Raw genomic sequence first — 16,871 nt, forward strand, 5'->3', positions numbered from 1 at the left:
ATTTATAAATGCTTAAGTTAACAAACCTTAACCCTATATAGGCCTATTTTTTATTATTTTTATTTTACCAAACATTAGTTACTGTCTGTTTATGCATTAACTAATGCATTAACTCATGTTGATTAATATATTAATAAATGTTAGATAAGCAATTATATTAATTATTGTAATGTTACTTAAACATTAGTTATTGTCTAAAAATGCATTAACTAATGTTGATTAAGGGACCCTTATTGTAAAGTGTTACCCAGTGATGTTTAGAGGCTTCCCTAATTTGCTATCATTTCATTCTCCCTTTAATTAAAAATAACAAAAATTCCACACAATCAGCAGAGTTGCTTAAAGATCACTTTTTTGTTTATTATTTGCATCCCTAGAGAAAAATGTCTGCTATTTGGAAAAAAAAACATAACCAAATATGTATGAGTTTACCAATGCTGTTACATACAGTACATATGCATGTTAAACAACCTATCAATGTCATCACCAGTTCAATTTACAAAGGATGACCATCTAAAATTATTTCAATTATCTGTTACTGAGCTACACTGACACATTTGGAAGGCCTGAGATTTCAAGTATGTTGCAGGAAAATGAAGAATAGAATCCGAATAGAGTTGGGGAAAAAAACTACTTACGCAAACGTGCCCTGTGTTGCATATGCTGTGACTATAAGTGCATATGCGCTAAACGGTTTTGTGTATTATTGGTAGAACTTAATGGATAAATGCAATTTAAAAATATTAGGAAATATGAAGTGCACTTTATTAGTTATTTCCCCTCTCGTTACTCCAATTGTCAACATTAGCTGGTAACTACAGTAGTGACCTTCAAAGTATATCGGGAACTTGTTCAATAACTAGCTCTCATTGGTCAGAATCTTTCTCAGGGCAGAGATGGTGGAAACCTTACAATGTCAGGGGGAAAAAATTGAGGACACGTGTGTCGATGTGCTGCTTTCCCCCATCAGATATCTGAATTTTAATCCATTCAGTGGGCGTTTTTCTTTTTTTTTCTTCTTTTTTTGTCCTGATTCGAGCAGTAAAAGGCACTGAGCTGAGATAATCGCTTGAAACTGAGACTTCGAACAAATTACCTGCACTGAAATGGCTGGATTGTTGTGGATTGCAGTTGGCTGTGAGTCTAAAGCAGTAAAAGGCTCTAGTTCTAGCAATTTGGGTCATGTTTTTTTTTTTTTAATATTAGCTTTTTTTTTCTTCAAAACTATCCCCTCAATGCGGCTTCTCGTCCATCTCTCCACTGCCCCGTGTCACTGTTCCTCGAGCAGAGGGGTTGTTGTAATGCACATCAATGTTAATGGGACAGAGGGCATGAATTCTTTCAGTTGGAAGGGATGGAAGGAGGTGTGTGTTGTTCTTCATGAGTGGTTTCTGTGTCTACAAGCCAGTCCCACAGTAGGTCACAGAGCCTCCTTCACAGTTAGCAGTGTAAATCCTGTTCAGCTATCAATGGATCGCTCCAGCTTTTGTCAAAGTATTGAAACCTCAAGACTGGAAAGGTTCTTCCTGTGACACTGCAGAGGAGAGCTTGCTTTCAACATGTTCAATTTTCTTCACTACATAATCCCATGAAGGACTCACATTTTTCCTCTGCAATAATAATTTTTAAAAAATCATTACATTTACTGTATGTCCTTCCATCCCAAAGCAGTGAGCCCAAGTCATTTGCATATCCATGATGTGTGTTATTGGGTGTCCTGTCAGCTGCACAGGTTCAAATGCTGGTCTCCCACATCCTCAGCAGCCATGTACGTTTAAGACTGTGTGATGCCTACAAACTTGTTTCTCTTAGAAACATGGTACCAATGCTGTAGGACACCTTCCTCATAGAGGCCGGGGGCGCAGAGCGAGAGCTGGTCAATGATGCATGGCTGTGAGACGTTCCCGCTTCCAGAAAATAACAGGTTCCTGGAATCTCTTTGGGGAAATTCTCAGGGAGCTCTAGTTGGGTACGAGGAACGAAGGAAAACGAACGGTCATCTTTAAGCAACCTAAGGAAGTAAGAGAAGCAGACATCATTCGTTGATTATGTGACTATACAGTACATCATGAGCGGCTTTTGACTTTTGATTCCCCCATACATTAGATCAGTCGAAACAATTGCATTGCATTTGTGTGCACAAATTGAGGGGAAAAATGTGTAAATCTGCACTTTTTTCAGATACACCAGAAGGTATCAAAGGTTTTGAGGCAAGGTGGACCCAATTGCAGGGAAATAAGGCAAGGCAGGGTGGTGAAAACTCAAAAATATTTTAGTGGCATGACCAAAACAAAGTACAAACAAAAGACCGGGGATCAAAATGCAAAGGCAAACAAAAATCAGGCGAACAAATCAACTTACAAGGAAACAAGGGAGCCTCTGGTGTGGACATAGATATTGACGAGATATTGACGATGTCCCAAGAAAGACTGAACAGAAAAAGGGAGCTTAAGGACCCTTTACATGGTGACGAATACGACACAGTTCATGTTTGGAATTACATGGCTCCATCTTGATTCCCTCTCCATTCGAACGGTGTCACAATTCTAGATGAAAATGTTGTAGTTTTCATGCCATGCCCTTGGGGGCAGCGCAGTTTTACAAGGTGACAGCCAATGATGCACTTCCTTCCACTCCAAGCAAAGGTGTCCATGCATTTTTTTTCGTTTGCTTCAAAATGCAAAAATAATGCGAACAGAAAATATATTGAAAATATTATGAAAACAGTAAATTAAAGCCGACGTTTCACCATGTTTGCTGTTTTGAATGTTTAGTAGCAGAGACTGCACATGCCCAAAGTGACGTGTGCGAGTGCTGAAGTCATCAGAGCGAGAGCGTTCTATTAATACAGTACGGTCGCGGAGCAATCCCTGCAATCGAATTTTTCCTCTTTGGGGGCCGGAATCAAACGTTTTCACCGTGACTGTGTAAAGGCGAGGCCCTTCCGCAACACAATCGTCGCGTCTTGGTATCCTGCATCTCCATATGAACGGCCCCTTAATATACACATAAGTAGTAACGAGACAATGAGGCACAGGTGGGTGACACGATAGTAAGCATATTGGTGGATGCAAAAGGAGAAGGCCACAACAAGTGAAAACAATAGGCCAGGGAAAAGACACACCAGTGGGCCGTTTACATGGTGACGCTGCGACACCAAAGCCCTTTTCACATACGATTGAACACCGTTTAAATCCCTGGATTTAAACGGGCAGCCCCTGTATGTGAAAGCAATTTCCTGGATCGACTGAAACGGAGATGACGTGGACATTTACCGAGTCGCGTTTTAGTATAAGGAGAGGAAGCGGTGTGTGTGAAAGGAGGCGTTAAATTCCCAGGTCACAGCATAATGGCTGATGACGTAAATATAATGGCGTGCCGATCGTCATTTCCTCTTTCTTCGCAATAAGACGAAAAGCAGTAGAAAGACATCACAATTATCAACATAGCTGTTAGGTTTTGTGTTGGTTCCCTCCTAGTGTGTCCCTGTGATTGCCCATTGATTTCACCTGTTGTGCCTGCTCCTAGTGTATCCGCCAGCCTGCATCCTTCTGTGTCACCCATCTGTTCATTGTTGTCTTGTTACCCCTTGTCTCTGTGTGTATATAAGCACCCAGTTTCTTTTCATTCCTTGTTGCATCATTGTGAATGTCAATTTCAAGTCCTGTCCAAGCCCTCGTGTACCAGTTCCTCCGGTTAAGTAAGTTTTGTTTGAACATTGCCTTTTTGATCCCCAGTCCTTTCGGTTGTACTTTGTGTTTTTGTTAGTAATTATTAAAACGTTTTTTGAGTCACCGCCACCTGCCTTGCTGCGTTTTTTGTTTCCCTGCAATTGGGTCCACACCACCTGCCTGCTCGCGTTTCCTGACAATAGCAAGCTGAAAATCGCTAAATTAAACTGAAAACATAACGAAATTAAATTGCTACGGGATCGTAGAATCGAGGAAGAGAGTCCATCGTCCAACTTTGGAAATGTGTGGTTTATTTTGTTGCCGATGTTAGGGTCCGCAACTGCGGAAACAAGATTTTACCTCAAATCAGAATACAACAGAGGGATGCGTTCAAGGGTTTATTAAATACAAACAAAAATACACGCGACCGCGAAAAAGGGGGAATAACACACTGGGTCCGTGACAGTAGGTCGACGGGGATCTATAATATTAACCTAAGCGGTAGCCAGAGAGCAGATAAGACCACAAAACAAATACACTCAAATACCAGCACAACGTCGGGATTTCAAAACAAGGCCGTCAGACGAACAAGCTAGCAAAAGCACAAAATTGGAGAGTGCAAGGTGTCAAATGGTGCCTATCGAGTTAGTATCTCGGCACCCTTCTCTTGGATCACCAGGGCTTAACCACAGTCTTGATGAGCTTGAATTGGCTGCAATTAAGTCGTTGGGAACACTCCCACAAAACACTGTAACAAAACACGATATGACCCAAAGAACGTGACAGCTGATGCAGACCAACAATGATGTAATGTCCAGGTTATAAAATCGCGCCAGCAGCCCTTCCACACAGAGAGCGCCAGTGGGCAACACGAGACAAGCCTGTAAAAGTGTCCAACCCGCGTCATTCCCGGGAAATCTCTCAATGCGTGAAAGCAATGACGCGAGTAAATCCCGCGTCACCTTACACGAGGATTAACCAGGAAATGCGTGTGTAAGGGGCTCAAGATGCAACGATTGTGTTGCGGAATTACATACAATCCCATAATACAGCATCCCTTCTGTGTTTTATATATTTGGGGCTTTGAGTTATAATGCTAAACAGCTGGCCGACCGCCCTGCGCCGAAGTATTTGAAGGCCGCAATGCAGCGTAGGAGAAATAAAAAAATAATTATCGAGCGCCGCTAGGAAATCTCAGAGGCAAGAGGTGCATCGTGCAGGCACAGTCGACTATAATTGCAGGAACAGTCTGCTGGTTTTCAACAGAGGCAGCTTCTGTGGGGGTTCGGAGCAGAGGGTGCCTGACCGCCAGACAGACCAGTCTCAGCCAGTCACAAATGATCGCAACAGGACTTTTCTGTCTTCCGAAACAACTATAAAATCAATACAATGCCCTGAGAATGAAATGACCTGGATGAATGAGGAAATATTGGTCAGAAGGGGAAGGGAAGGCAAGGCAAGGCATGCAGGGACACCCACTCAGCCCTGTTACCGGAAGACAGGCACTCTTTTTCATGATTTATGGTGTCTCAAATTTACAAAACATATTTTTTGTCATTTTACAGTATCTTTACAGTGCCTATGACAGCAAAAGCATGTTTATTTCATATTTCAACGCTTGGATGTGTGTGGAAGCGATCGGTTTATATATTCAATTTTTTTGAAACCCGCGCCATGAAGATGAGTGACTTCCTGGATTGAGGAGGAATGCGAATGAGACGCCACCCGGGTCAGCATCTCAGAATACAGCGTTGCTTTACAGCATGCAGATGGACTGCGGATTCAGCTGATTTTGCGGATTAATTTGTTTATTTTAAACATCATGCCAGCCAAATGTGCTGCAGGTTTTTGTTGCTGCACCAGGGAGAGGCGTGTGAGCCTTTTTGGATTCCAAAAAGTTCCCGACTGCGGGGATTGGCCAAAACAAGTCCAACAACTGTGGGACCATTGGACTTACGAGGAAGTGAGTAAACTACGTGTTTTGTATTATGTCAAATACTGGGATCATGGCACACATTTTAATAAGGAGGTGCCTTGCATTTTGTGGCTGACAATGCTCCTTGTCCACAGAGAAGGCCGAAGACCAGTGGCTTGTAACGCACACTCGAAAAGTGTGCGTGACAAGCCGCTTTCCTCAGCTTATGCTCGTGCAGCCCCCCACTCTCGTCTGCGGTTCTCCATATCGTCCAGAGTTCCAACCCCTCTGCCCGCTCCGTGTGGCCGGCAATAGACCACTATCCTCCTGAATACATGCATTCTTAATATTTCATATTCCATTCATCACAAGACAGTTATTTGTCATGACCATACCATTTATTTACCAATTGGTGAAAATACTTCGATAAAATAAATATCCTATAAAAATATTGGAGTAGAGAGACTGAAAAAATGACATTTTACTGCTCTCTTTGTCGCATTTCCCTCGTTCTAAATCTTCCCCCTCAATGGGCTGAATTCTAAATCAGATGAAATATCGACCGTGCCGACGTCATCCTCCAGCTGGGGACGCTAGAGCGCTATAATGACAGGCATAGCTAAACGGCAGATTAAAAGAGTAATTTCTCGTCATCCGCGCTTTGCCAAATTGTTGTATTGTGTTGTAGTCAAATTGTCTCAAAATATGATTCTAATTTACATAATAATGCTATTTAAAAAATGTTTTATGCTGTCACAGGCACTTTAAGTATTGTGAAAGGATTAGTTACAAGTACAACAAAAATCTGCATAAAACCTGTAGAAAGAAACAACGTTGAGGATGAAACTTACTGGTAGGTTGTGGGGCTGACATTGATACACCTCGGATGGCTCCCTGATTCAAACTTGCTAGCCAGCGTCACATTGTTTCCAAATAGGCAATACCTAGGCATTTTGACTCCAACCACACCAGCCAGGACGGAGCCTGTATGGATGCCGATTCTCAGCTGGGGATAAAAGAAAAAGAACAACTGTTGATATCATTGGGTAGATACAGTGCCTTGCAAAAGTATTCGGCCCCCATGAATGTTGCAACCTTTCGCCACATTTCAGGCTTCAAATATACAGATATGAAATTTAATTTTTTTGTCAAGAATCAACAACAAGTGGGACACAATCGTGAAGTGGAACAACATTTATTGGATAATTTAAACTTTTTTAACAAATAAAAAACTGAAAAGTGGGGCGTGCAATATTATTCAGCCCCTTTACTTTCAGTGCAGCAAACTCACTCCAGAAGTTCAGTGAGAATCTCCGAATGATCCAATGTTGTCCTAAATGACCGATGACGATAAATAGAATCCACCTGTGTGTAATCAAGTCTCCGTATAAATGCACCTGCTCTGTGATAGTCTCAGGGTTCTGTTTAAAGTGCAGAGAGCATTAAGAGAACCAAGGAACACACCAGGCAGGTCCGAGATATTGTTGTGGAGAAGTTTAAAGCCGGATTTGGATACAAAAAGATTTCCCAAGCTTTAAACATCTCAAGGAGCACTGTGCAAGCCATCATATTGAAATGGAAGGATCATCAGACCACTGCAAATCTACCAAGACCCGGCCGTCCTTCCAAACTTTCTTCTCAAACAAGGAGAAAACTGATCAGAGATGCAGCCAAGAGGCCCATGATCACTCTGGATGAACTGCAGAGATCTACAGCTGAGGTGGGAGAGTCTGTCCATAGGACAACAATCAGTCGTACACTGCACAAATCTGGCCTTTATGGAAGATTGGCAAGAAGAAAGCCATTTCTCAAAGATATCCATAAAAAGTCTCGTTTAAAGTTTGCCACAAGCCACCTGGGAGACACACCAAACATGTGGAAGAAGGTGCTCTGGTCAGATGAAACCAAAATTGAACTTTTTGGCCACAATGCAAAACGATATGTTTGGCGTAAAAGCAACACAGCTCATCACCCTGAACACACCATCCCCACTGTCAAACATGGTGGTGGCAGCATCATGGTTTGGGCCTGCTTTTCTTCAGCAGGGACAGGGAAGATGGTTAAAATTGCAGCCAAATACAGGAACATTCTGGAAGAAAACCTGTTGGTATCTGCACAAGACCTAAGACTGGGACGGAGATTTATCTTCCAACAGGACAATGATCCAAAACATAAAGCCAAATCTACAATGGAATGGTTCAAAAATGAACGTATCTAGGTGTTAGAATGGCCAAGTCAAAGTCCAGACCTGAATCCAATCGAGAATCTGTGGAAAGAGCTGAAGACTGCTGTTCACAAACACTCTCCATCCAACCTCACTGAGCTCGAGCTGTTTTGCAAGGAAGAATGGGCAAGAATGTCAGTCTCTCGATGTGCAAAACTGATAGAAACATACCCCAAGCGACTTGCAGCTGTAATTGGAGCAAAAGGTGGCGCTACAAAGTATTAACGCAAGGGGGCCGAATAATATTGTACGCCCCACTTTTCAGTTTTTTATTTGTTAAAAAAGTTTAAATTATCCAATAAATTTTGTTCCACTTCACGATTGTGTCCCACTTGTTGTTGATTCTTGACAAAAAAAAAAAAAAAATATATATATATCTTTATGTTTGAAGCCTGAAATGTGGCGAAAGGTTGCAAGGTTCAAGGGGGGCGAATACTTTAGCAAGGCACTGTATGTGTTACTTTTCACTCAAAGATTTTAGAACCTATGAAACAAAGATTGCTGTGAACAACAGTTGCTGTTTTTTAAAATGACGGTTCATGCACCAAAATGCAAGTACAGTAATAAGAATGATTTGATGGACTTAGTGCAGTAATGACTAATCGACTAAATTGAGTAAATCAATTAGAAAAAAGTTTTGAAGGGTTCCTTTAATTAGAGCGGCGTAATGGTTTGTTTTCCGTAATGGTTTGTTTTAAAAGTGTTGCATTTAGTTTTATTAATCAACAAGGAATATGACATAACTCATGTAACATGGCTGAATCCACCTGCTCTCTGCAAAGGCAAACATAAGGTTGTAAGTTTTTGTTTGAGCTAATATGATTGTTTATGTATGTGTAATTTAGTTTAGGGGTATATTTAGCAGTTTTTTGGGGGAGAACATTGTAAAAATTAAAAAGAAAAAAAAAAGTTTGCATTTTATCGCATTTAAAGTGATCCTCTAACTTAAATACATGTAGGCTCTAATAAACCACAATTGTTCTCTTGTACTAAAATATGTTGTTAGAAACATATAAAATGTTAAATCAATGGCAATATTTTATAATATTTAGTCCATATCTTGACCGTTAGTTGGCGCCATGGTTTGTGGGCTCGCAGTGATGACGTCATTGGTATCTTTCCAAATGGGTAGCGTGTTAAACAATTGCTTATTGCTGCCTAAACTCGCGAAGTAAAATGCCACGATGAGCTGCTTTTGGATGCAATTTCCAGTCAAATGGAAACAAGGGGAGTGAAGTGAGTGGTCAAGGTGGAATTATTATTTTTAGTGAATAAATGTGCATAAGTGGAAGCTTCTCCCCCTTTTTGGTCCCTGTATGCACGTATCCTACTCACCACGCGTTACAACTGGCGCCCGAACATTTTTCCTAGATCCTCAGTCAAGTAAGGGATCCGGATCCGACGGTCCCACCGCGTCTGCAATATTGGTTTCGGATCTGTCCATTTTTTTTTGATTCGTCGGTCCCACAGCAGCTTTTCGGATCAGTCTATTTTGTGGAATCGACGGCCTAATCTCAGCTGCGACATTGCCATGGTATTGGTCTAATTCCTGGATCTTCGAGTGAGTAAAAAACGCAGATTTGGATTACTATTGCTATCTTTTTTGTTGACTATTCTTCGTGGGAGTTTTCCCCAAATCATACTAAATAATTAAAGCACTAACTATGGCACGCTACAGTGACGACAGTGACTCTGACGTGGACCTTACAACAATGTTGGGAGTTCGTCAGGGAACGCGTGTTTGCGTACTGCTGAGCTCCCGAGTGAAGAGTGGTCAAGGTGGAAATATTATTTTTTGTTAATAAATGTGCATAAGTGGAAGCTTCTCTCCTTTTTGGTACTTTTATACACGTATCCTAGCTACCACGCGTTACAATGTACAAGACATGGATAACACAAGGTGTGCTCTTTGGCCTGTACTGTAAGTACACGACAGCTCTGGATGCTAACAATCTACATAATTATATTGGGATAAGTTTGAAAACGCAATATGCTTACCTTGAATATCTGCTAATAAAACCGGACAGCATGCACTCTCGCTCCCAACCGGACTTCCCAACAGGACTCTCTCGCATCACCAGTTTTGCCCAACTTTTGTCTTATCAGGTATTTGCTGCACGCATTTTTCCCTGAAGCTCGTCTTGTGAACGACCGACAGTGCTGTCCTGCTCTTCACTTTTCAGCTCTGGTTCAAATAGGAAGGGTAAAACTGACGACATGTTGGGAAAGCTAGCAAGTGACACGCTGGAATTTCGGCAACGGGACCAGTGACATCACGCACTGCGACGTAACAAGAATGGCGACCTATCACTTAAAATAATTTTACAAACTTTATTAAGACAAAAACATTAAGAGGGGTTTTAATATCAAATTATTATAACTCATACTAACATTTATCTTTTAAGAATTACATGTCTTAAAAACAGAGGATCCCTTTAAGATAGCAGGCACTTGCTATGCAAGTAAATCAATTGTTTTTTTTTTTTTTTTTTTCTTGTTGTACTTAGAGCTTCATTTATTTTTTTTTATACCGTTTGAGGCTAATCTCTAGTATTTTCATGTATTTTTAAATGCACTTATTGCTCTTGTAAACATGAAAGTGTAATTTTCCATAGTTTGGAGAAACTCAGGTATTTTATTTTGTATTCACATTTAATGCTCTTTTGAAAATGCAATCTTGGCAAGTCAAAATAGATGCCATTGTAAGCATGAATACTTTTTTCCTTTGTTTCACATCTCTTTACATACAGTGCTGCTCGAAAGTTTGTGAACCCCACAGCGATGGTCAGATTTTTTGTAAAAAAAACTAAAATAACCTTATTAAATGTTAAGTTATACCCAAATCCACAATACTGACATTCCAAATAATGGACTGAAACAAAAGAAATAGTTATATTGTCATTCTTTATTTAACAAAAGTGGTTGATTTAAGAAAAACTCAGATATCATGTGTGCAAAAGTATGTGAACCCCTTCAGTTAATAGGATATTGCGCCTCCTTTTGCAGAGATTACCTCAACCAAACGGTTTCTGTAGTGACTAATCAGCCTCTCACATCTACTTTGGGGGATTTTTGCCCATTCTTCCTTGCAGAACGCAGTCAGTTGAGAGAGGTTTGATGGGCGTCTGGCATGAACTGCTCGCTTCAGGTCCCGCCACAGCATTTCAATGGGATTTAGGTCAGGACTTTGACTGGGCCAGTCCAGAACACGAATCTTCTTCTTTTTCAGCCATTCCTTGGTTGTATTGCTGGAATGCTTTGGATCATTATCATGTTGCATGATCCACCTTCTGCCAAGCTTTAACTTCAAAACAGATGGCGTCAGGTTATGTTCTAGGATTTGACAATATTCCTCAGAATTCATGATTCCCTGGACTATGTGGAGTTGTCCAGGTCCTGAGGATGAAAAGCAAGCCCAGATCTTGACATTCCCACCTCCATGCTTCACTGTTGGGAGAAGGTTCTTTTGGTGGTATGCAGTGTTGACTTTTCGCCAGACATGGCGGTTTTGGTTGTGACCAAACAGTTCAATTTTGCACCTACATCAGTTGATGAAAACTCTTTTTAATTTAGTCTCGACAACACAACTGTTAAAAAAACAAAAAAAAACTACTGAATTGATTGATTAGGAAATCAGGTTGAAATAATAGAAAATTCCAAAATGTTGAGGGGGTTCACAAACTTTTGGGCAGCACTGTATATCCTGCAATGCACTAAATGTTTGTAATCCGATTACTCGATTATTTGAACTACCTAATCGATAGGTTAATCGATTGGCTAAAAATGGAGGTCAGAAATAAACAAATGAATTGACAACAAAGCGCCTCAGTGGTGTCAAAGGGAAGGACACCGAATAAGAGAGCATAATATTGCTGACATTATTAGTTTGGCTATCACACCATTGTACTTGTGTTGGCAATCATAACAAAATCTTTATTCCACAGAAGGGAGACTTACATGGTTCAGAGTTGGGAGATATAAAAATAGAAAACATTTAGGAGGAATATGTACACATGTTGTAACTGTACTTTTTGATGACAAGCCAAGATTATGGCAGGCTTGGCAGATACCCAGTCGACAGCTGGTTAACGGCTAAACCGCGGTTTCACTCGGTCAAAATGACTCAAAAAGATTGGATGCTGGCTGAAATGAGGTCAAATGAGGTGCACTTGACATCTAGCGTGATATGGAGATGACATGCATTAAGTTGACATATGTCCAGAATTAGCCAGCCCATTGTATGGGATTTAACGTCTGACATATTAATGTAGTCGAGAAGAGTAACCAGTTTTTTTTCCAAAACATTTTACTGGCCACTTAAAAAAAATTACATTGTCTTTTTGAGTACTCACTCACTCAATCAGAAATGAGGAAGAGACAGGGCAGCCCCTGAAAACACAGCAGATTTCTAGCAATTTACTAGAGCATCTCATCACCTTGGAAACCCACGCTACTGTCTGCATGCCAGCACAGTGCAAGGTAGTCATGGCAACAGCAGGAGATGGGGGTAGTGAGGCAGAAAGGACAGTGAGAGATAGACCAGGAGGCAATATACTCTAGATAGAGGAAGAAATACACCTCATCACAGCATTAAACGGGATTACATTGAAAGCTGATTGAGAGTTGATTCATTGGTGCATCAAAGGTGTGATGACCTTTGCTGCAGGTCATCATCAAAAGTTGATGCACAATACAGTACACATACGAAATCACGTGTGCTTGAAAAGCCATGACAGGTTTAAAGAATGAAAAATACAACTACCTACTATCTAACTTTAACTGAACTGGAAGCAGAAATAAATTCATAATATACGTATATGTCATTCGCGCTATACAGTATATACAGAATGTAGTTCGCGCCACTGCTCTGTCACTTGAGCTTTTCTCCCCCTTTAAGCTCTCATGCTAGTTTGCATAACACTGCAATATTGGCCGGAGTTGAGTGCACTCATTGAACGGCATTTTTCAAGTGTTATGGCCATAATACCCCTTTTGGGCCAACAGGAGGAATAATGGACAATAGTGCACAAGAAGGAGTAGGAAAAATACAAAGGAAAGCTCGGTGACAAAAAGCAAGACAATACCGAGTCGTGAGTGAGTTAGTTAAAATAGAAGGAGAAAGCAAGAGTAGGAGGAATGACAGAGGGAACAAGTAGAAGAGCAAGCACGCAGGCCAAAAGCACTTGGCAAGGCTTTTTATTTTGAGGACAAATAGAAAGCACAGAGAACCTCTGTGTTGTCTTTTAATCACCAATTATGTTTCTGGTGTCTCTTACAGTTTCAGTGTCATCGTTTTGAGATTTAATATATTTTTTTCAAATTTTGTTTCAAGCAGAAGCATCGGATAAATGAAATTAGAAGCTTTTGGCTGCTGCAATAGTGTCACTCAGTTATGGTTGCCACCTTTCAGAAATAGAAATAAGGGACGTCCCCCTCGCGCCCAAAGCCTTACGGGCGAAAAAAAGAGCATCCCCAAAACTTCTAAAATGCATAGAAATGTATCTATTTTTATGGGGTTATATTGCTCTCGCTACGTATCTCGACTCCACTCAATTCCCCCTCCTGCTCTCGCTACGTATCTCAACTCCTCTGCTCGTCAGCGCGCAGAGAAAAGAAACCGACGAGCAGAGGAGTCGAGATTAGAGATGGGCGATACCAGTGATTTTGGATTCGATCCGATACCAAGTAATACCAAGGCCAAATATTGTGATCCCAATCCGATATCGAAACCAGAAGTTCATAATATATATATATATATATATATATATATATAGACAACCCTGCAGTGTTCTCAGCCATTCTGATGATATCTAATGTACAACTACATCAAGCACTCAAAAACTATTAAGTCTCTTTGTGTCAAATATGCTTTGCAATGGAAAAACTGCTGCTTTTAATAACGAGCAAAGCAGTTTCCCTCAAACTCACAAACCAATCCATCAACAACAAACTCTGATTAGTCAGTCTCACTATTTAACCATGACCCCTAAATTAATATGCACAGAACATTTCCCTGCTACACGTTGTATTTGATCAAATTTTAATCTACCTAAATTAAATATTTTTGATCTAATTAAAGAACGAATTAATAGTAGCATGTTACTGCCCTCAAATGGTAGATCACTAAAAACAAATCCAATCAATAGTCACTTTCCGTTTTTGAATTTTATTTTACTAACACAATTTTCAAACAGATTTGAAAATAAATAAAAATAAATAAATAAATAAATAAATAAATGAATAAATAAATAAATAAAAACAGATCTTGAAGTAATTGAAACAGACCTTTAACAAAATAAAAATAAGTAGCAACAAAACATAAGAAATCAAGCATTTAATTGTTTGTAACATAAAAAAATATGGAAAAACATCATGAAAAAATAAAAATATGAAACATAAATTCACAAGAAATAATAATAAATGAATAAGAAATACTAAAAATGTTAAGTAAGAAATTAGGCGTGAGAGGGGCGGAGAAAAAACATGCTGTTCGACACAGGATAGGGACGTGAATGGGGGCGGGAGCACACACCGGTGCACTGCTTATGTGTGTGCACTGCTTACGTGCGTGTAGAATGCGAAAGGGAAAAGTAGTACAAAAAGTGTGCACAAAAATACACCCAAAAATTGACAAAGAAATTATAATATATTAATTCCAGATATCGATACTTTTGCTTAGGGATCGATACCTAAAATTTAATACACTGGATCGAAATATCGATATTTTGGTATCGATCCGTCCATCCCTACAACTCAGCGCACAGAGAAAAGAAACCGACGAGCGCGCAGAGAAAAGAAACCGATGAGCAGCTGAGTCGAGATACGTAGCGAGAGCAGGAGGGGGGAATTGAGCGGCACAGAGTAGTTTTTTTTTGCTCAATATTATTTTCTGTGCTCAAAATCTACGATTGCTCGCTTAAAAGCTTTAACGGCTCGCTCAATATATTTTTTTGTGCTCGAAATCTAGGTTATTTTTGCTCAATTTCCATTATTGCTTGCTCAGAATAGTGTCAGCAATATAACCCCATATATTTTTAGATGAGAAAACTGTATTGTGCACTATGTGGGCATGGCAGTTTCCTTGCAGCAGAGTGTTTTGTTCTTTTCTGCAGGTTAGTGAAAACGAAGTTGTGAATATCGTAATTAACATTTGTGTTGTCGGCACTGAATCCGGTCACGTGATCCATTGACAAGCCAAATTTCTTAACGGATTGTTCCAGGAGAGCTACACTTCCAGCAGCTGACCCGTCTGCATTATCTATGAAGTCCAGCATTTTGTTGGTGAGCCCAGACTCTGGACTGAAGTACTGGACAGCAAGGGGAAGCATCTTCCTGCTCAATTTATTCGAGGCATCGGTCTGTATGGAGAATGGGATGGGTGACATTAAGATCTTGAGCACATCACCCACTGCCTTTGTACCCAGGACTTGTTTCAACAGTGCCTCTTGCTTTGTTCTCCCCAAAGTCATTTTCTTCACCATTTTGGAATCACATAAAAATCTTCTGATTGAGCCTGTGTCCACACTATTGTAGCTCTGGCTGGCTACGTTTTACTGTGTGGTATACCTGTGTCACCTCAGCTGCAGTAATTTAGAGGGTAGGAGTGGGATGATGTCAAATTCACTATCAATCAACAGATAGTATATATCCGCAGTAGGACTATTTATTCAGTGTTTATTTGCTATTTGATGAGGTGGGGTGTCCTGAGCTTCTGCTGCTGAAGAAGACATTTTTGTTTTGAAAACGCGCAGGGCGTTGCGCTAAACAGAGCGAACGAGGTAACTAGGCAACGAACCCGGAAGTGGAGCGCAGTGCAGGGCAGACAGCAGCGGGCAGGCAGATCTTGCTGTCTTTAATATCTCCTGCCCTTTTTGTTTATTATTGTTGGCTCAGTGGTCACTCATGAGCGCAGGAGGTGTTGGTTTGTGTGTGACAGACGTGCATGGGCTGGGCGCACCGCCGCCCGCCACCGGAGCCACCGGAGCCGCGTGGGGTCACCCCATGGGACAATTGTGAAGTACGGAATAAACTGCGTTCCTCATTGAGTCAATACGGAACGTAACTTTTAATTCCCAATTAGGGAACGAAACCGTATTTCAAGGGACGGGTGGCAAGCCTACGCTCAGTGTAAAACAGAGGCACCCTGTCACAAAACTCAGGCAAGATTGTTAAGGTTTTTTTCTAGGGCTGCAACTAACAATTATTTTCATAATCAATGAATCGGGCGATTAATTAAACGATTAATCGAATAAAGGTCTTCTTTCAATTACATCTACAATTTACCTTGAAGTTGTTCTAGGCATGTTGTAAGTAACAATCAAGACAAAATGGAGGACTATTTCTTTGAAATTTTCTTTTTTTTTTTTTTTTTTACAACTTCCTGACTTGTAGTCCACAACTGCATCGAAACCAAATTCGTTGGCAACCAATTTATGAATCGATTTTAATGGATTTAATCGATTAGTTTTTGCAGCTTTATTAAGAAGGTAGTTTAGACAGTGTTCTGCCGTCACATGCTCTCTTTGTGAATTAGTTAATTATAACAGTCATTTGTTTGGATGTAAGATTTTATGCTTTAAGTCGTTCTAAAGCAGGAAGTAACGAAAGCAGAAAGTAGGAAGTACTGACAGACTTATGTGTGTAAGAAAGCAGCATGGCTGTGCTCATTTAGCTTCTTAATTCAACACAATCCTAACTGAAAAAACCCTCAGAAGGCTATGAGTGTGAGTTTTATATAATGTTTACATTCTTATGTTCCCATATTGATAGTAATTTCTGCACTTTCATGCGTTTTTATGTTTTTATTTCACAACATTGAGAGGCAACTCAGCACTATATTTTAGCATGCTACTGTATATACTCATTCAGTAATGTTGTTTGCATCTATTTGAGACATGCTAATGTTAGCATCACTATGTTAGGGTGACCAAACGTCCTCTTTTGCCCGGACAAGTCCTTTTATTACGTGCCCTCCGGAGCGTCAGGTCGGGTTTCATAAATTCATGAAAATTTCCGTCTTTTATGATTTTTCACGGGACTAATTTGAAGAGAATCCCTCTGG

At 40.4% G+C, this 16,871-nt stretch overlaps 1 protein-coding gene across 1 annotated transcript in view; it reads right to left on the bottom strand.

The window, feature by feature from the left end:
- Positions 1-335: 335 nt before the first annotated feature.
- Positions 336-16,871, bottom strand: part of gucy1a2 (guanylate cyclase 1, soluble, alpha 2) — a 101,716-nt gene continuing 85,180 nt past the window's right edge. Inside the window, exons 8-9 of the mRNA XM_057839729.1 lie at positions 6,438-6,592; positions 336-2,011 (exon numbers count right to left, since the gene is read on the bottom strand). Of these exons, the coding sequence (XP_057695712.1) occupies positions 1,792-2,011; positions 6,438-6,592 (375 nt within the window). The 3' untranslated portion in view covers positions 336-1,791. The remainder of the gene's footprint in view (positions 2,012-6,437; positions 6,593-16,871) is intronic.

The sequence above is a fragment of the Corythoichthys intestinalis genome, chromosome 6 (assembly GCF_030265065.1).
Source record: "Corythoichthys intestinalis isolate RoL2023-P3 chromosome 6, ASM3026506v1, whole genome shotgun sequence".
Taxonomy (NCBI): domain Eukaryota; kingdom Metazoa; phylum Chordata; class Actinopteri; order Syngnathiformes; family Syngnathidae; genus Corythoichthys; species Corythoichthys intestinalis.